Source organism: Podarcis cretensis, assembly GCF_951804945.1.
Source record: "Podarcis cretensis genome assembly, chromosome: 5".
Classification (NCBI taxonomy): domain Eukaryota; kingdom Metazoa; phylum Chordata; class Lepidosauria; order Squamata; family Lacertidae; genus Podarcis; species Podarcis cretensis.
In genome coordinates this window covers 95,274,449-95,294,201 of record NC_137174.1, presented here as the reverse complement: position 1 = coordinate 95,294,201, position 19,753 = coordinate 95,274,449, and the positions used below count along the sequence as shown (strand labels likewise).

Here is a 19,753-nt window from a genome sequence, read left to right as displayed (position 1 = left end):
AGACCTTCTCCATGTGAAGCATATATCTACCACTCAGCTCCATTCTCCCTTGCAATAGGAAGCAGCAACCTTATACCAGGTCAGGTACCCATCTAGCCTAGTATTCTCTGCTCTGACTGGCAGCAGCCCTCTACAGATGCAGGCAGGAGTCTTTCTCAGTCCTGTTTCAAAATGTCAGGGAACGAACCAGGGATCTTCTGCTTGTAACCCATCTCTCTTGATACGCTTCATCTGGCTGCCAAAGTTATCGCTTCCTCAATGTACCCCTTCTTTGGAGAAAGGACAGTGAAAATGTCTCAGGGGGAGCCAAGCCAATTGCCCCCACCATTCGATAAGCTAGTTTTTCAGTTTGTGCAGAACGTGCAGGTGGACAAGCAACAGCAATCCCCAAAAGCAGCAGCACACTCTCGCAGCCCCCATAAGGCTGCTTCTTGCCAGCTGGCTTAAAACACACTGTTTGTTTTCCTTCTTTCCCTCACTTTCAAACAGGGGAGGCAGGGCATTCATAGTTCAACACTAACTCAGGCAGGTAGGGAGGCACACATACCAGTCATCTAAGAGTCAACTGGTCATTCTTTAGATGGAGATCTTGTTGTTCACTCATACAACTTAGTGTCAAGTAGTACAAAAACCTGTGTTTGGTGGTGGTGGGCACTGCCTCTGTTTTTGGACAGGAGTCGATTACTGGCAAATTCAGGTCGATTTGGAACTCTTGTGCAACAAACAAAATTTGACTTTTTGTGATAAGTTAAAGTGTAGGGAAGATGCACGGACAATTGTGGGATAACACCTGCTTATTCCAGTGTTGTCCAACCTCCCAGGAAACAAATCAGAATGAATGCTCAATAAGTAGCCAATGTTGTCTCATCTCCCTGCAGACAAGTCAGACGATCAATGTCACCTCAATAAACAGGTGATCTGGAAGTGACCTGCAAATATTTAGGAAGAATTCAGAAAAATCAGTAACTAGGAACGTTGGAGAATTCAGTTGGAAACAGGAGCGGAAATTGCAGCAAATCACAGGTCTGCCCGAGGTCAGGAATGCAAAACATTATTAGCTGACTTTTTTTATCCCACGAACGTTTCATAAATAATTACATGGTTTCCCTTCCCTTGAAATTCACTGAGGTTAATGACATAACTCATTACATCCTTAACTATATGAGTTCCACCCACAACAGACAGCAAGGCAAATCGCCTAGGTTTTAGCAGAAGCCGATCCGTGATGGAATGGAGACATAGGGCAAGAACTTGTGTGGAGTAGAGAGACTGAGAAAGAAGGGATGAGGGAGGGGTATGAGGAGCACACAGCAGACCATTCCCTTTCTGCCCAGTGGGGCTTTCCTACCCTTTGACTCCTACTGCTTTGGGAGACCATCAAAACCCTCCCCTTTGCAGGTGCCGTATTAAAAGCCACTCTGCAAAGGCCTCACTGGCAGCCCCTTTAATCCCCCCTTGCGTGCTGCTGAACCCTACAATTGTGGGGAACTTGCTCAACCCCTTAGTTGTGGGCGAGTCATAACAGCCCATTCTGCCACTTCAGAGTCCCTTTCACTTTCGCTCACAGCAGTGTGTCCCTGCAGAGGTGTTAGGAATCCTGTTCCTTAGCAATCAGTGGCACAGGGCACCGTTTTGTTTTTTATGGGCATTGTGTGCGTTGAAGTTCTCCTCCTTTATTTCAGCTTCACTTGTTGCATCTTGTGATAAATTATTGACTTCATTGGTCAGTGGGTGGGTGTGTTTTTCTGTCTCTTCCCTGGCAAGAGGAGTCCTTGGTGTGATGGCACCAGAAAGAAAACCCTCTGCAAACATGCAGCAAAATCCCACGCTGGAGCAATATACAGTCTCCCCTTTGCACAGAGTAAACATCCTGTGTAACCTTTCCTTTCCACAGAGGGTACAGGAAAATGCACATTCCTGCTTTCCATTGATTTTTTTTGATTTTTTTTAGCATCTCCTGTGAAACAGAGGGACCAGTTCTGCTGACTTTCTCTCCTTTTGCCAAGACTTTCTGCTCAGTCTCTCATTTCCCCAGCCTGCCAGAGTATCAGCATGAGGGTGTTCAGACATATCTTTTGTCCCTGAATCTGTTTTGCTCAGGAGTGGGTCTGGTCTCTTCCCATGCCTTTGTGCTGATGGGAAGCTGTTCATTATAGTGACCTGGTGCCCTCTAGTTCAGTTGGTAGAGCATGAGCTCTCAAGGTTGGGGGTTTGAGCCCCACGTTGGGCAAAAGATTCCTGTATTGCAGGGGGTTGAACCCTCGTGGTCCCTTCCAAGTCTATGATTCTAAGGTTCCATCTAAGATATTTTGGACCACAGGTTCCATCAGCCACAACCAGCATGGTTATTCCATAAAGGTACTATCAGGCACCAGGCCATGTGGGAAGGGCCCAGGATGCAGATTGGGGATAGCCAAAGTGATACCCTGCAAATGCTGTTGGACTTCAGCTCCCATCATCCTATTGACCTGCTGGCTGGGGCTGATGGGAGTTGGAGACCAGCAACAACTGGAGGGAACTATGTTGGCATAGATCCTTTCTATGCTAGTGTGCTCATGGATGCTGGAAGGGATGCAGCTGGTATGGGAAGGAATCACAGTGTGGGAGTTCCCCACACAATCCAGGCTTGGAAGGAGCTGGGATGTCATAAGGTCCCCAGCATCACTAACCTGGGATTAAGCAAGGCTTTCCAGGGGACAGAATGGAGGAAGGGCAATTCACCCACCCTGTCCTTTCAATGTGAAGAACCTTTTAATTCCCTTCCCTTCCTGATTGATGCTCTCTCAGGCCTGATGGATGCATTCCTCTTGGAATGGGGTAGCCTGCCATCAGTTGCCTGCGGTCTGCTCTCCAGCAGCTCCAATGCTGTGGGTGCAGAGGAACGGTGTGGGTCAGCCCAATGATGTGGCCAACAGGGCAATACAAGAGTAGGAAGGAACCAGATCATTCTGCCACCCACTCAGGGAGTTCTTGCCAGCCTTTGCTGGAGCTCCATGAGTCAGGAGGACACAGTAGGCAACAACTCCCACACTACTCCTATAACTTATGGACTGGGTCACAGAGAGGACAGGACATAGTTTCAAGGGGATTCAGTGCTTCTTTAATTGAACCCATTTTCGAGGCTTGAAGCTGGAGGTCTTTGCTGGGGCTACCAGGCTTTCATACTACTAAAGAAATATTAGTTTGTTGCAAGAGTTTCAGCTGATTGATTTCCCAGGCACATTTGAATAAATGTGTGTACAAGTAAAAACAATAGTTCTGAAGCAGAAAGCATACCTTTTTTAAAAAAAAAGTTGTGTGTGATATGTGTTGTCTTAGCAGGAGCACATCCTTTCTGGATGTAAGAGAATGAGGCATGACTCTTTAAAGATGCTTTTTGCCTTCTGCATTTTCCTATACGTGCCCATAAGTACTCATTTTAATCTGCTGCCTCATTAACCAGGGTAGGGTTGGTTGTTGTTTTTTTTTAAAAAAAAACAATGCGGGCTTCTGCTGTGTTACTGGGAAGTTAGTCTCCCTGCATTCAAAAGGGGTTGAGCATGCCAGGGGTTGCAGCCCTGGCCAATCAGAAGTTAATAGACTGCAGCACAAGTCTTTTTTTATTATTATTAATCTGCGCCATTGAAATGCAATCTCTATCATTTCCAGGTAGAATTGGCAATGTGTCCTGCCTGGAGCCCTGGAGAGCAGCTGCTGCTTAGTGTAGCCAGGGGTCAGCAAACTTTTTCAGCAGGGGGCCGGTACACTGTCCCTCAGACCTTGTGGGGGGGGGGGCGGATTGTATTGGGGGGGAATGAATGAATTCCTATGCCCCACAAATAACCCAGAGATGCATTTTAAATAAAAGGACACATTCTACTTATGTAAAAACATACTGATTCCCGGACCATCCACAGGCTGGATTTAGAAGGCGATTGGGCTGGATCCGGCCCCCAAGCCTTAGTTTGCCTACCCATGGTGTAGATAGTACTGAACTGGATGTACCAATGATCTGACTCAGTAGAAGGCAGCTTCCTCTCTTCCTGCCTTATGCTCCTTTTTGGACTCTGGGCAGGGCAAGCGTTTTCAGTCCCCTTTGCTGGCTCAGGGTACCCTCCCCATTTTGTGTCTCATCTATTTCTGGCAGAGAAAGGTCACATTGACACCCCTGTTTTTTGGCACTGCTGCAGTTTCAGCAGGACCCGGCCCTCCGGACTGTCCTTCTCATTGTTCATCAGAAATCTTTGCCTCCTGTCCCTTGCCAGTGCTGACGGCAGCCCCGGGACCGGTGATTGCTGCCCCCGCTCTCGATTGATGCTGAGTCTCCGGTTAAAATAACTTTGACACACATTCTTTGATTTGTGTGTGTGTTTAATGTCTCAAAGTGGGAGGGAGAGAATCTGTGCTATTTCTGCGGAAGCTGCTGGCACCCCCCACCCCCTGGCATGATGGCAGCACGCTCGGAAATTAATGGCTCGCCTGTTAGGAACGCAGTGTCCCTTTCATGGAAAGGAGACTCACGCTGCCGGATGCAGTCTCTTCTTGGAAGGAAATCCTGGCTAGATTCACACATCCTTCCTTCCTCCTTTTCTGCACCTCTCTCTCTCTCTCTCTCTCTCTCTCTCTCTCTCTCTCTCTCTCTCCATCTCTTCCCTTCCCACTGACACAAAGTCTGTTTCAGTCTGTGTGCACATTACCATCCACTCTGGGACCAGTGCGCTCCCAATATTGCTGGCTTTAGAATCCGCATTCCCCACAATGCAGAACTGGCTCGTAGTTTCTTGAGAAATGCTGTTTGATGCTTTTCCCACTCAAACCAGCTTCCAACTGGTTTGAATCATAAGCTACACTCATTTCACTGTTCAAAGATCCCCCTATTTTCCAGGGACAGTCCCGGATTTACAGAAGCCATCCCGGTTTCTGATTTGATCCCAGAATGTTCCTGTTTTCCTTATGATGTCCCTATTTTCATTGGATAAATGTTGGAGGGTATGGAGTTATATGACCCCCGAGGCATCTGAAGGCAGCCATGTATAGGGAAGTTTTTAAATGTTTGATGTTTTATTATGTTTTTATGTATATTGGAAGCTGTTTGAGTGACTCGAGAAACCCAATCAGATGAATGGAGTATAAATAGTAAAATGATGATGGTGATGATGATGATAATGATAGAATGTCCCTATTTTCATCAGAGAAATGTTGGAAGGTATGGGTTCAGCTGAGGTGTGTACACTTGAGAAAGCCATTGCACATGTGCAGATGACTGCTTCGTGAATAGTTGTTTGGGGTTTGTAGGTGTAGGAAAAACCAAACTGGTAACGTCCCTGCTCTCGTTCTGGAGTGTGGGAAATGACTTCGCAGCAAATGACCTTTTAAGCCTCTAATGTGTACCTAGCCTTAGTTTCCATAGAATCCCTGAGCCAGAGGGACGAGCCTCCCTTTCCCATGACAGTGACGATGCACAGCAAATGCTGCCTTTTGCAGGAACTTTGCCCCATTTATAGTCAGTAGATATTTAAGGCTGCTTTGCATGTTCCATAGTTTGCATGCTATATTGCAAGAAGTTCTTTGGCCTGCGTTCATTCATGCATTATCTCAGCAGTATGCTTTTCGCATATCCCAGGAATCAAAACCACATGGGAACATCTCTCTGCTTAGTTAACCATGAGCACGAAACAGTATCTATGTGATTTGGGCTGAATTTCACTTGTAAGTTTTATTGACTGGAAGGGAACTGGTTTCCACTACCCCTTGCTTAGGAGCTGAGCAACACTGTGAAGACCCTTGCATGATGTATTATTGGGGGTTGGACTGTACCACTTCAGGATGCAAATGGGTGTGTGTGTGTGTGTGTGTGTGTGAGAGAGAGAGAGAGAGAGAGAGAGAGAGAGAGAGAGAGAATGATTATGCTCATTGATCACACTTCCTACCAAAGTATAGGAATGTAGGAAGTTGCCTTATACCAAATCAGACCACTGGTCCATGCAGCTCAGTATTGCTTACACAGACCGGCAGCATCTCTCCAGGGTTTCAGGAAGAGGCTTTTCTCAGGCCTACTTAGAGATGCTGGAAACTGAACCAGAGATCTTCTTCATGCATAACAGCTGCTCTGTCACTGAGCCACGTCCCTTCTCTCAAAATCAGCAAGGCAGGGGAAAAAAGCTAGCTTTGAACGTTCCCTTTGACTACTTTTGCATGCATAGTGATCCTTTAAAAAGACAACAACATTTGTGTGTGTGTGTAAATGTTCATATTCAAGCATTTGTTCCATCTCCCTGGAGGCTGAAGGGATACAATCCATCAAGAGCTGTACCACGTAATTCTGTAGTAGATCATGTACATCAGCAGACAGGCTGGAGACAGACTGTAGTTTGTGAATTTAAAAATCCAGACGATGGCAATGCCTTTTATTAGGCCAGCCAGAATGTCACAGAGGAAGTGTGCAAGCCTTTGGGTTCTCCAGAACTCTTCAGGCTTGATGCTGCTGCACAGAGCAAGAGGAAGGGCAGAGGAAAAGAGCTGGTGACGCCTCGGAGCCGGTGGCTGGTCAGAGGCTTAAGACGCAGCAAGGGAGGAGCCAGCAGCAGACATTGAAAGGAGGATCCGCGAGGTGCTATGCAGGTCTCATTGCACCTAACACTGCAGCAGAGGGAAAAAGGAAAACATACCCTCATGTTTGAAAAAATAAAAATAAAGTATTATATGTTCCTTTCCTACCCCGTGGCAGTGTTAGGTGCATAGAACCTCACAGAGCCCCTTTTCAATGTCTGCAACCTGCAACCCCATCTATAGGCTCTGACCAGAGGCAGACCCCAAGCCAACTTCCCTCCCCCCCCCCAGCTTTGCTCTGGCCTGATGAAGAGACCCGTGGACCTGAAAGGTTTGCACATTATTTTGGGTTGGCCTAATAAAGGTATTGCCCTCATCAGTGGCAGACTTGGGGCTTTCACATTTTGGAGGCACCCTGTCTGATTCCAAAATCTGGCAACCCCCCCCTCCTCCTCACACCTTCCATTCTATATCATTGTTGCATTTCCAGATAATTTTTATTGGTGTTCATGTAAATATAAAGACAACATATAACTACAGTAACTTGTCCAGTGGTGCATTCTTGCTAAGTTTCATATGCAGTACACCGTACACAAGCAATATGTTAATTTATGCAATGTCGATTTGAGTATCCCCTCCTACACCCCTCTTGGCTCAGTGCCCAGTGTGGGTGAACCCATCATTCTCCCTGAAATCCACCTTTGCCCTCATTTGGTATTTAGACTTATATCTTACGGGCAGGACTTTAAGAGCTTGAAAGTTTGAAGTGATTTGAGAGAGGTTTCTTTTTCATGGGGGTGGGGGTAGGGTGGGGAAGAAGTGCAGACGTTCGCACACAGAGTTTATTTTGCCCTGAGGTCACTTCTGGTCGAAAGTGCTTTGCGGGGTTTTCAAACAATATGGAAACTGCCTAGAGGCAGGAGTGTCAGGTGTATACACACCACAAGCAACAATCGCCTTTTAAAACAGCCTTCTACGCGCTGAAAAGTACTATTCATAGCACTAAAAAAACCCCACTATGCTATCTCAAGTATAAATAGGTACGTGTGGGCAAGTATACGCTGGTAAAGGTATTTCAAGTGAGTAACTTTTGTGGCATTAATTTCAATTCTTATTGAAGAGGTCCAGAGGATTCTAAGGATGTTTCCAGATGGGGGCTGAATATTGTTGTTAAAATATTGCAAACAGGTCATTGGCAAAACATAGCTATTCTTTAAATTCTTGCATTTTCCCTGGGGAGAAAATGAATTAAATAGGGAAGGGGGAATATGACTGTCATCTTGATGCTGGCAACAGACTTTGTGTGGAATCTGCAGAAAAACAACACCCCCCCCCCAACCTTGCATTAAAGAGGAGCAGGGATCGCACAATGAACTGGAAGCGCAATAAACCTCAGCTAGATGGGCAGGAAGAAGTCGTTTCTGCATTGGAACTGTGGCAGAAGCAGGCACAGGCAGCCCCGCGGAGAGTCACAGGCCCTCCTGCTGCGTGCAGGGATCTGCAGGAGAGCTGGCATGCAACGGCTAAGACCAGCCAGAGCCTTGCTCTCAGGCTTGCGATAACAGGTGGACCCAACAGGCAGCTGGAGTGAGAGCCATGAAACAATTATTATTAGTGGAACGAGCTGCAGCCCAGCAGCTAACTAAGCATTTTTGGTCTGGGATGCATGCACTGTTCCCATGAATGCTGACTGCTACAGAATTCTAGACAATCTGGGAGCAACAAATCCTAGCCTCTCTTTCTCCATGGGGAGTGTGGCACACACATATCCACTTGGGTCTTTTAGCCGTATATTTTGCTGTATTCAGGGACTGTTGTTTTCACGGAGGGGGACGGGCACAGATAGAATGGAATAGCCGGGATCCTGAACAGCAGCCCTCTCCACTGCAACGTTTTGTTGCAGGTACCACTTTTGTGAATCACAGGGCTGGACTGACTCAGCGGTCACTCTGACTTTCTTCGCCAGCTGCCAGCCAGGCTGTCTTTGAGACCTTGCCAGAAAGGGTACGCTAGGCACCTGCAACTCCTGTCATTTACCCTCAGCATCAGATTGCCAGAAGTCCACATTTTCTGAAAACGGAGGGCTATCGTTTGGAGGAGAACACCACCACCTGATTCTCCTGGAGAGAGAGAGAGAGAGAGAGAGGCATGGGTGCCTGGGGGAAAACCTGGCAGCGCTCAGAGGCAGGAGGTGTGGATGTGTGTATCCTGTTCCTTTTGCTTGCTTAGGAGAGGGAGGCTGGCAGACACTTTCCCTTGGCTTTATACTCTGCGACTCTCTACACATCTCCCGACAAGCTCCTTTAGCAGTCCCCGAAGACTGAATGCAGTTCCTGGCACACAGCCCCATGCAGCCAGCCACTGTCTGCAGGGCTCCTTCGGAAAGCCCCAGGAAAGAAATCCGAGCAGCAGCAGAATAATGGAGCAGAGGAGAAACTTAATTTCTGCTTTCCCTGGCAGGTGAAAGCAGCCTAGGGAGCTAGGAGAGGTGTGGGGTCAGCTGGTACCCCCCCACTCCATTCCTGGCAGGAGCTGCAGAAAGCAGAGGAGAGAGGGAGCAGCTTAGTGGTAAAGGATCTGCCTTGCAAGCCAAAGGTTCTGGGTTCAATCCCCCAGCATCTCCCGAAATCCCAGAGAGCCGGTGTCAGCCAGTGTAGACTATACTGAGCAAGATGCACCAGTGGTTTGACTCAGCGTCAGACAAGTTTGCACTGGGTCCTGAAAGGATGCAGTTAACCACAATGGGTGGCGTTTGCTGTTAGGCATACTCAGAGCAGACTCATTAAAACCAGAGGACTTTAGGTAAGAAGCTAATTTATCTCTAGCCAGCTTGCTGGTTCATCTAGTCCAGGGCTCCCCAAACCTGGGTCACCAGCTGTTGTTGGACTACAACTCCCATCATCCCTAGCTAGCAAGTGGCCATGGATGATGGGAATTGTAGCCCCAAAACAGCTGGAGGCCCAAGTTTCAGAAGCCCTGGTCTAGTCTAAATGGTGTTGGACTCCAGCTCCCAATAGCTGTAGTCCACCAAAATATCCAGAGGGCTACAGATTCCCCACATGTGCTCTATTCTATGCTAAATGGCAGAAGCTCTCCGAGGATTCACACAGCGCCATCTTTGAGATACCACGGATTGGAACTGGGACCTTTTCCTGAGTACAAAGTAGATACTATACCACTGAGCCACAGTCATTCCTTGCAAGCAACTTGTTGATTTAGTTCCAATGGCTTGACTCTGCATATGACATGCATTTAAAGCACATCAAAAATGTATTTAAAATACCTTCCTTCCCTCGGAGAATCTTGGGAACTATAGTTCATTAAGGGGGCTGGGAATTGTAGCTCAGCGAGGAGGAAACTGCCATTGCCAGGGTTCTCTGGCAGACGTTGTGAGCTTTAAATGTGCATGGGATGTGCTTTGAATGTGTGATGTGGCTGTAAAACCTTACAGTTATTCCAGTGAGAGAACAGAGGAATTAAATTCTGGTAGCAAAACCTTTCATCTGGAAGCCAACATGCTTTGCTCTAGGCAGTTAATATCTGCTTTTATCCGTTGGTATAACAGACGCAGGTGGCGCTGTGGGTTAAAGCCTCAGCGCCTAGGACTTGCCGATCGAAAGGTCGGCGGTTCGAATCCCTGCGGCGGGGTGCGCTCCCGCTGCTTGGTCCCAGCGCCTGCCAACCTAGCAGTTCGAAAGCACCTCCGGGTGCAAGTAGATAAATAGGGACCACTTACCAGCGGGAAGGTAAACGGCGTTTCCGTGTGCGGCTCTGGCTCGCCAGAGCAGCGATGTCACGCTGGCCACGTGACCCGGAAGTGTCTCCGGACAGCGCTGGCCCCTGGCCTCTTAAGTGAGATGGGCGCACAACCCCAGAGTCTGTCAAGACTGGCCCGTACGGGCAGGGGTACCTTTACCTTTACCTTATAACAGATGTATTTTTCCAGTTGTATTTTATTAAATATAAAAAAATTCACACACACACACACACACACACACACACACACACATATATTCCAATACATAACATTTGTGTTTTGTTTTGTCTACTTCCCACCCCTTTTTCCATGGTGTTTTTTTATTTCTCCCCCTTGCTGCACCCTATCTTCTGTCTTTTATACCATAATAATGATATGATAACTTCTAATTCCTTCAGTTGCTCATAGTTCAAATCCTGCTTGCGAATTCATCGTACTATAATATTTCTTTAGACAGTCCGGAAAAAAGCTTCCATTCTTCCACAAAACAATCGTCTTTAGGTTCTCCTATTTTAGCTGTTACCTTTGGCAATTCCACATAATAGTCAATCACATTACTTATCCATTCCTTTTGGGTGGGAAGTTGCTATAACACAGGTAAAAATAGATCTAGGATGGGTACAGGGAACTTCAGAGCTGTGGGCCATATGTGGCCCTCCAGGGTGCTCCATGTGGCCCTTGGGTCCCTCTCAAGGCTGTGCCACTTTCTAGCATCGCTTTGCACCTTCCTTGACTGCAACTTTGCCTGGCTTCAAGGAGTCCTTGCACTCTGACAATGCTACTTGCTTGCTTGAATGGACAATAGAGAGGGGCTTGTGAGTGGGAATCTGCCTACTTCACTGAAGTGAAATGTGCATTCCTTCCTTCTCCCAATATTGTTCTTGGCTCTGCCTGCCACGGCCATGATTACGCAGAAGCAGAATGTTGCCCTCGAGTTGCAAAGGTTTCCCCACTGTTGATACAGAATGTGCCTGTAGATTGTGACTGGGGGAGGGGCGGGGAGAGAGACAGACCCCACGGTTTGTCCATGCTTCAAAATTCCTGCTTTTTGTCAGAATTGGAATCAGTGTGGTATGCGCTGTGGTCTGAACTACTGGGCCTCTTGGGCTTGCTGATCAGAAGGTCAGCGGTTCAAATCCGTGTGAAGGGGTGAGCTCCCATTGCTTTGTCCCAGCTCCTGCCAATCTAGCAGTTCAAAAGCATACCAGTGCAAGTAGATAAATAGGTACCACTGTGATGGAAAGGTAAATGGTGTTTCCGTGCACTCTGGCTTCCTTCACAGTGTTCCGTTGCACCAGAAGCAGTTTGGTCATGCTGGCCACATGACCTAGAAAGCTGTCTGTGGACAAACGCTGGCTCCCTCGGCCTGAAAGCGAGATGAGCGCCACAACCCCATAGTCGCCTTTGACTAGACTCAACCGTCCAGGGGTCCTTTACCTTTTCTACCTTTACCTTAAATAAAGACTAGGCAAGTGAGAGTTCAAATCCCTCCCCTCAGCTGAGAGCATGATCTGGAGGCAGTCGCTGTCTTTCGGGTTAGCCTACCTCGTAGGGTTGTTGCAGGCATAAGAATGAGAGGAAATCCACTTGGAACTCCTTGGAGGAAGCATGGAATGAAAACGAAGCAGGTGCTTGGAATCCAAAGGCAACCAAATGCCCATGGAAAGCTCACAAGCGGGGCATAGCCATTGCCCTCCTCTTGCTGCCCATCTGCAGCTGGTTTTCAGGGTCAAAGATCCTGGGTGTGCCATGAAGCCAGCTACCCACATCCATCCACATAAAGCACTCTTTCCCCGCTGTCAACAGTCAAGGCTTCCCCTGGAGAATCCTGGGAACTGTAGTTTGGGGTGCCGAGAGACCCCTCACATAACTGCAACTCCCAGCACCCTCAACAAACTACAGTTCCCAGCATTCTTTTGGGGAAGCGGGGAGCCGCGACTGTGAAAGTCGTATAAGAATGCTTTCAATGTGTGTGTGCTGGTCCCGGGGGGAGGTTACCATGAGACGTGGTCAGAGTCCGGTCCTGGGTCGAGGGTCTGGAGTCTGTCCACCAAGGGCAAAGTGAGGTCCAAAGCAAGGAGCCGGGCAAGGTCGGGAACTCTGGAAGAACAGGTCTGGTGCTGGCAGAAACAACCTGGGACCGGGCTGACTGGCCTTTATCTTCTCTGAGGCCAGGGGCGGTCCTGGCCCACAGGTGACCCGCCTCTCCTGGCCTTAAGGCGAGCACTCCTCCTGGGAGAAACCAGTTCCCTCCGCCTCTCTGCCCTGAGCCTCTGCAGCTCAAGAGAGGCTGGAGGGTTACTGGACCCAAGGGGAGACTCACCTTCCCCTGACAGGGCTGGGAGAGGCGCACCTGTAGGCAATGGGTCCTCAATCACCAGAGTGGATTCATCTGGTGTCTGCTCCTGAGGATCCGGCACAGGTGCAGGCGCTTCAGATTCAAGGCCCTGCCCCGGCTCAGCTGGCCCTGGAGGGGAGGACTCCTGTGCAGGCTAGGATTCCTCCGGTTCAGCCTCTGAATCAGATTCCCAGGCCATCACAGTGTGTCATGCGGATGTGACCACAGTCCTCTGACCCTCTTTGAAAGCCCATGCCTGCTGCCACAATCTCACAGCCAGGGGGTGGTTCCATGAATGGATTATGTGCTGTGCAATGTGACGAGCCTGATTTTTGGTTGCAAAAGGGAGACCGCCTGCTTTTGCTCACTCCTTCTTGTTCCCCGGAGGTTGACCTCACTCTCTGCTCTCCCCTGCAGTGGCTGTGGACACTACTTTGCACGTGGAGTGGACCGAGGCGAAGTCCCTGCCCGCCCTCTCGCCCCTGGGCCACACCCGGACCTCCCTAGTGCGCAGGCTGGTTCGCCAAAGCTCTGTGGACAGCCAGGATTCTCTCGAGGTGCCCTTTTTCATCACTCTGCTTCTAGGCTGGCAGGACTGCGGGGGGAGATAGATGTTGCTGCAGCAACAGCCTTAAGGTGCATGTAGCTTAAGCTGGCGCATGGTGGGAGCTCCTGCGTGGCACGGGGGCGGGAAAGAAGGGAGACTAGTGCGCTATTGGTCCATTGGTTCTGTGCTTGTCAGCTCCAGCCTCCCCCGACCTGATGCTCTCCCCTGGTTTGGGACTACAACTCCCATCAGCTCCAGGGTTGTTGGGAGTTGTAGTACATTTTGGTTGCCCTTTTCTGAACATTTTCCAGCTGTACAATATCCCTTCTGAGGTCCTGTGACCTGAACTGTGCTCTGCATTCCAAGTGTGGCTGTAGAACTATAGATTTGTATAACATCATTACGATATTGGAGGTTTCGTGTTCACTCCCTTTCGTAACATTCCCCAGCACGTAATTCACCTTTCCCAAAGCCACTGAGTATATTATTTAGCATTTGTGCTGTACCACTAACGCCCACAGTGTTCCACACTGAAAAGAGGTCACTGCCTTGAGGAGCTTACACTCTCAAGCTTTTCCAAAGGAGAAGCATCTATCAGAGGAGAGGAAGACAGGGTGAGGGTAACAGGGAAAAGATACAGGCTCAGTTCAGTTGTGTTTCATGCACAGCAAAACAGGGTGATGTGTGTGTGAATGCGCAAAATAAGGAGTGTGACAATTGAACTTGTTGGGATGGATTTGGAGGGTAGGAGAGGCTCTATTGTTTATTAATTAGCCTTCCTCTTATTCACTTGAGGAAGATTAGTGTTTAGTTTAGCAGAGTTAAAAATATATCATCCTTTGCGGTATTAACATGGAAACTGGAGACAAAGCTGCATGGCTTTGTATAATTATCCAGGATGCCTTTGGCAGTCTGGATTCTCCCTTTATTATCCCTCCAAACAAAATAACCACACAGAAGTCCTTAATGTAAGGATATAAAAATATTGTTTACTTACATAAAGCTGCAGACTCAGTTCAAGCAGAAAATAGCAATGAAATAAGGCAGGAAAGAAGACAGGGCGAGGGTACCAGTGGAAGGAGGCATGTTCAGTTTTGCTTTATACACAGCAAAACTGTTATATGCACATGTAAAATAAGGAGGGAGAAGGTTGACTTACCTTGCTTCTGATGGCAAAGCCCTTCAGAATTCATATTTGAGAATCAGGTAGGTGTTGGTCTGATGCAGTCGAAATATATATAAAAATTAAAGAATTGTCCAGTAGCACCTTAGAGACCAACTACGGTAAGTTTGTTCTTGGTATAAGCTTTCGTATGTATGCACACTTCTTCAGATATGTGCATGCACATGAAAGCTTATACCAGGGACAAACTTAGTTGGTCTCTAATGTGCTACTGGACAATTCTTTAATTTTTTAATATATTAATATATTTCATATTTGAGAAGTTGATGGTTTCAGTAGGATGAGGTTTCTGCCTCTCCCCACCCCCCACTCGCCTGCATAGCTTCTGCATTTTTACCAGGAGCAAATTATGATGGAAATTCAACTGGTGCAGCCTGACCAGGACATGAGATGCATTGATGGGCAAAGGTATACCTGTTGAATTCTTAAATTTTACTGTCCTTTCTGTTGCTGGTTTTGTTTGACCTTGATAGCGCAGTTGCTTAAAGGTGCAGAACATCTGTCAGGAAGAAAAGTCACCCATCCTACCCAATGCAGTCAGCTGTTAAAGATCAGGCCATTAAGGAATCTCATCTCTCATCCTGCATTTCCTACTCCCTGGGAGCTGTCCCTGTCTGACTTTAGCAGCTTCAGGGTTTTTTACACACTCCAGGGGGGGCCTTCTTTCAAATGCTGGGATTAATTCAATTACCTCGCCCCGGGTGGTCCCTGCTCCTAGCATTCTAACTAAATGGCTAATAAGTCGAAAGCAGTAGGTCTCTGATTTGGCCTGGCCAGAATTATGACTTTTCCAATGACTTGCTCACAAGGGAGCCAGGAAGCACCAAGGGTTGTCAACTGACCAAAGCAAACCCCTGGCTGGCCTGCACCTACGCCTATTAACAGCAGCTTGGTCTGCAGACACTGGCGAAGCTTTTCACAGCACGGAGCATGAAAACCTGTAAATACTCACAGGTAATAGAAACACGGGACGCGGGTGGCGCTGTGGTCTAAACCACTGAGCCTAGGGCTTGCCGATCACAAGGTTGGCGGTTCGAATCCCTGCGCCGGGGTGAGCTCCCGTTGCTCGGTCCCTGCTCCTGCCAACCTAGCAGTTCGAAAGCACGTCAAAGTGCAAGTAGATAAATAGGTACTGCTCCAGTGGGAAGGTAAACAGCGTTTCCGTGCGATGCTCTGGTTCGCCAGAAGCAGCTTAGTCATGCTGGCCACATGACCCGGAAGCTGTACGCCGGCTCCCTCAGCCAGTAAAGCAAGATGAGCGCCGCAACCCCAGAGTTGGCCACCACTGGATCTAATGGTCAGGGGTCCCTTTACCTTTACCTTTAATAGAAACACAGGTAGCTGCTTCACATTGGGCCAGATTATTTGCCTACTCCCAACAGGTGGTGATTCCTTCATCATAAGAACTCAGGGTGGTTCACAGAATAAAATGCAAGATAAAACACAAGTAAATAATTAAATCGAAACAACAGAACAATAATCCCTCCCTTCCCACAGACACATTTTATAGGCTGTAGAATATTAATCAGCCAAAGGCCTGGTTGAATAAGAACTTTTTGGCCTGGCGCCTCAAAATGTATCATGAAGACACCAGGTAAACCTCCCTGGGGAGAGCATTCCACAGACGGGGAGCCACTACAGAGAAGGCCCGTTCTAGTGTTACCGTGCTCCAGACCTCACGTAGAGGAAGCACACGAAGAAGGGCCTCAGATGATGAACGCAGAGTCCAGGACGGTTTATATGGGGAGAGGCAGTCCTTGCAGTATTGCAGTCCTGAGCCATTTAACGCTTTCCAGATCAAACCCAGCATTCTGAGTTTGGCCCAGAAACTAACTGGCAGCCAGCGCAGTCAGGTCAGGATCGGTGTAATATGCTCAAGCCGTCTTGTCCCAGTGAGCAACTTGGCTGCCCAATTCTGCACCAGCAGAAGCTTCTGAACCGTCTTCAGAGGCAGCCCTACGCAATTGAGGCTTGCCCATTGGGGTACTGCCCCACCAACTGCCCTTTGTCTGCAACCAGCCCCTGCCGACCTGCCTTCTTACAACCACGTGCAGCAGGTCTCCTGGCTGTCCATTTCCTCTTCCCTTGCAGAACTCAGCAGGGAAGAGGATGGGGGAGAAAGCAAGAATTAGCTGGCTCTCTCTGTCTTCCAGCTCCTTGGGTACCAGCTGCCACTGCTGGAGATGCTCAAAGCTGAAGGAGGGATCTGTGCTCTATCCACTGTGTTTTGGTAGTTTGATGGTCCGTTGGGTGTGTGTGTGTGTGTTTCAGATGAATATCCGCAGGGTTGGATTTAAGATTGCTGTTTCAGCAGTGAGAGGGTACTCCTGAATCCTGCAAAACAGGGGTGGCTTCCCTGTGACCCTTTATATGTTGTTGGACCCTGCTTTGTCTTTCTGAATGGCTCTGCCCTGCTTCTTAGCGGGGCAGAGCATCCTGTTAGAAAGGAGCCATCCCTTTGCTCCATGTCTCTTGGAGGCCTCAGAGAAAGGGAGCCCCAATCTTGGATTTGCTCCTCGGGTACTATGACAACACCCTCGAACAACAGCGCAGATGCCGTGTGCCTGAAAATGGCAGGTTTTATAAGCCAGCCGGTTTTGTTATTGTTTCCCTGGCAGTGCTGCTCAGAGTGCAGGTGGGGGGGGGTGCTTCCCAGAATGCGGGGGGGGGGGGGGGGGATGCAAGAATGGCAAGAGCTGTGCGGCTGCTACCGTGCAGCCAAGTCCCACCAAATGCTGCAGAGATGGGCTCTAAGGCTGTGCTGCTAATCGGGTAGCATCAGGTAGCATCCAAGCAGCCTGCTTGGAGAGAGCAACTGCGTCCCCAAGACTGGGTTCCTTTCACCTTTCTCTCTCGCCAAAGCAAGTGGCGTGTTCTGAAGGACAAGCCAGCTGTTGGTCTGCAGTCAGAATAACTTTATGGGAAGTGGCTTAAATCTCGTCTAAGTTCTCTGGAGGTGAGAAAACGAGGCCAGGTGCTGGTTGGTGAAAGTGGGGCAGAAGAGCCATGGGGCTCTCTGCCTGGCCCTTAGCCACACACACCCCTCACTCCAGGCCACACCCCTCAACAAGTCCCGCACCACACCAGCCCTATTGTTTTTGCCTGGCTGTGTCGTCAAACTGATTATGTCTCTTGCTCATCTGCACAGAGGATGCATTGCTCTCTCTGTGTGTGGACTCAGCTATACAGCTGCAAATAAAATGTTTTAAATGTGTTGTGAAGTGCAATACACATATGTGACACTAGATGGCAATAGTGAGCTATGCCAAACTCAATGTATTTTTCAAAGTTTTTTTTTATAAACAAATAGTATTTTCACAGCGTTTTTTGTATGTGTGTATCCACCTGTGTGTGTGTAGAAACAAATTTCACCAAAGTAAAATTAACATTCTTTGCTCTGCCAACTTTAGCCTCTGGCTCCGACAACACTGGCATATGGCGCTTGCAGGGTTGCCCAGAAAGAAATGCAGCCCTCAGGCTGAAGTAGATGTGTCCGCCCCCTTGTAGAACCTTAGATCACATGGGAAACATGTCTCTGTGCCCATGTAAATACACCCTCATACCCAAGCAACTGTATGGTCCCTGTAACTGTTCCTTTAAACAGCAGTAGGATAGCAGCAATGTTCAGGCAATCAAGTTAGTTGCAGCAATGAAGAGCGTCACCTCAGCTGATGATTTCTACATATCAAAGCTCTCTTAATAGCTCAGGAGCAGCCTAGGGGTGGATCTACACACAGGGGAAAAGACCCTATAAATCAGTCAGAAATAAATCATTATAACAAAAAAAAGCACTATTGAAAATCTCAAATAATTTATTTTTGCTCTCCATCGCCATCTGGTGTCGCATGTTTGTAACACATTCAAAACACTGGTTTTTTAAACTAATGTAGCTGAGTCCTAGGTTGCTGCTTTTTTTCTAGGTTTCTGGAAATCCTACCAGGCCAGTATCTAGAATTGCCAGCATATTTGGGCAGAGGGTGGTGTGTGTGTGGCTGGGGAAACCCAGTCAGATGGGTGGGGTATAAATGATAAATTGTTGTTGTTGTTGTTGTTGTTGTGTGTAAGAGAGGAGAGAACCAAGCCCAGTTGCCAGAATGTTTTGTGTAAAAGCCAGAACATTGCAATTATTGCCAGTACGTTCTGAACAACGGTGAGAGCTTTTGCATGAAATTTAACTGTAAAATTGGTGGAACTCCTTGCTGCAGGAGGTTTGGCTGTGTCCCCCCCCCCTTGCCACTCTGTATTTTGACACCTCTTTAACAATGTTGCAGACGGGGGGGGCGGGGTTTGGTGGTGGGGGGAGCTATCTGTTGCTTGAGTGGGAAAGCGAGGCTTTCTATTGTGTTAATTTTTCCTCTACTGCTTCATTTTTGTTCCGCTGTAATAATTTTTTATGGTTATTGTTTGGACTGTGTTTTATTAATGATGTGAGTCACCATGAACGCTCCCTTAAGAGCCGAAACGGCCGGATAGAAATAGTTATTTATTTGCTTGTTTGTTTACTTGCAGATCTGATCCTCTGCTCTTTAGTATACGCCCAGCGAAAGAGTGCCGGCAATACTAAAAGGATAAAATAATTTAGAATGTGAACGCCAGATTGCAGTAGAAAAATCTCTTTAGGAAAATTGTTTTTAAATTGGGTGTGCATTTGCTGCCTGCAAGTACACCCCAAGTAGGGTGGCTGAGCTCAGCCCAAGAGCACCATTTCACATGCCCGGCTTTGAGGGACTGCAGAGTGCACGGGTTCGGGTTTTCCAGAGACACCCTACAAATGCGGCAGAAGGCAAGATAATTATAGGATAGAAAACAGAGAAAGACGGAAAGGAATTGCTGAAACAGTTAACAGAAGTGGAATACAAAAAGGGAGGTGTGAGGAGGTCGCGGAAATAAGTGAATGAAAGATAAGATATTGAAATTATTTGATGTGTTTTAAATTGTTGTTTTTTTGTTTGGTTTTGTTAGTTTAAATGTGTTGGTGTTGTGTGGTGTTTTTGTGTTGTATTGTATTGTTCTTTTTTTTGTAGTGTTTAAATTGGGAAAGTAATAAATATTATTTTTTAAAAAAACAAATGTGGCAGAAGGCAAATCCTTTGTGGGCAGAAAGTCCTGGGTTCAATTTCTTAAACGTCCAGTTAAACATATTGGGGCATCGATGAAAGACTTTGAAGCGTGGTTGCAGCTCCAAGTAGACATAAAGGACTCAGTGTTTCTCAAACTTGGCTCTGTGCCGTTGGACTACAACTCCCATCATCCCTAGCAGGCAGGACCAGTGGTCATGGATGATGGAAGTTGTAGTCCTACAACAGCCGGAGAACCCAGTTTGAGAAACACTGAGCTAGAATCTAGTGAATATGGATAGGTCCTACTGCAGGATGAATGCGCTACACAGGGAAGTTGAGG

At 47.8% G+C, this 19,753-nt stretch overlaps 1 protein-coding gene across 3 annotated transcripts in view; it reads left to right on the top strand.

Annotated features, from left to right (window-relative positions):
* Positions 1-19,753, top strand: part of FAM131A (family with sequence similarity 131 member A) — a 58,121-nt gene that overhangs the window by 5,832 nt on the left and 32,536 nt on the right. For 2 of the 3 annotated variants that reach the window (XM_079978173.1, XM_079978175.1), the window contains exon 2: positions 13,041-13,180. The exons of the other annotated variant lie outside the window; for it this stretch is intronic. In XM_079978173.1, the coding sequence (XP_079834299.1) occupies positions 13,041-13,180 (140 nt within the window). The remainder of the gene's footprint in view (positions 1-13,040; positions 13,181-19,753) is intronic. 3 annotated transcript variants of the gene reach the window in all.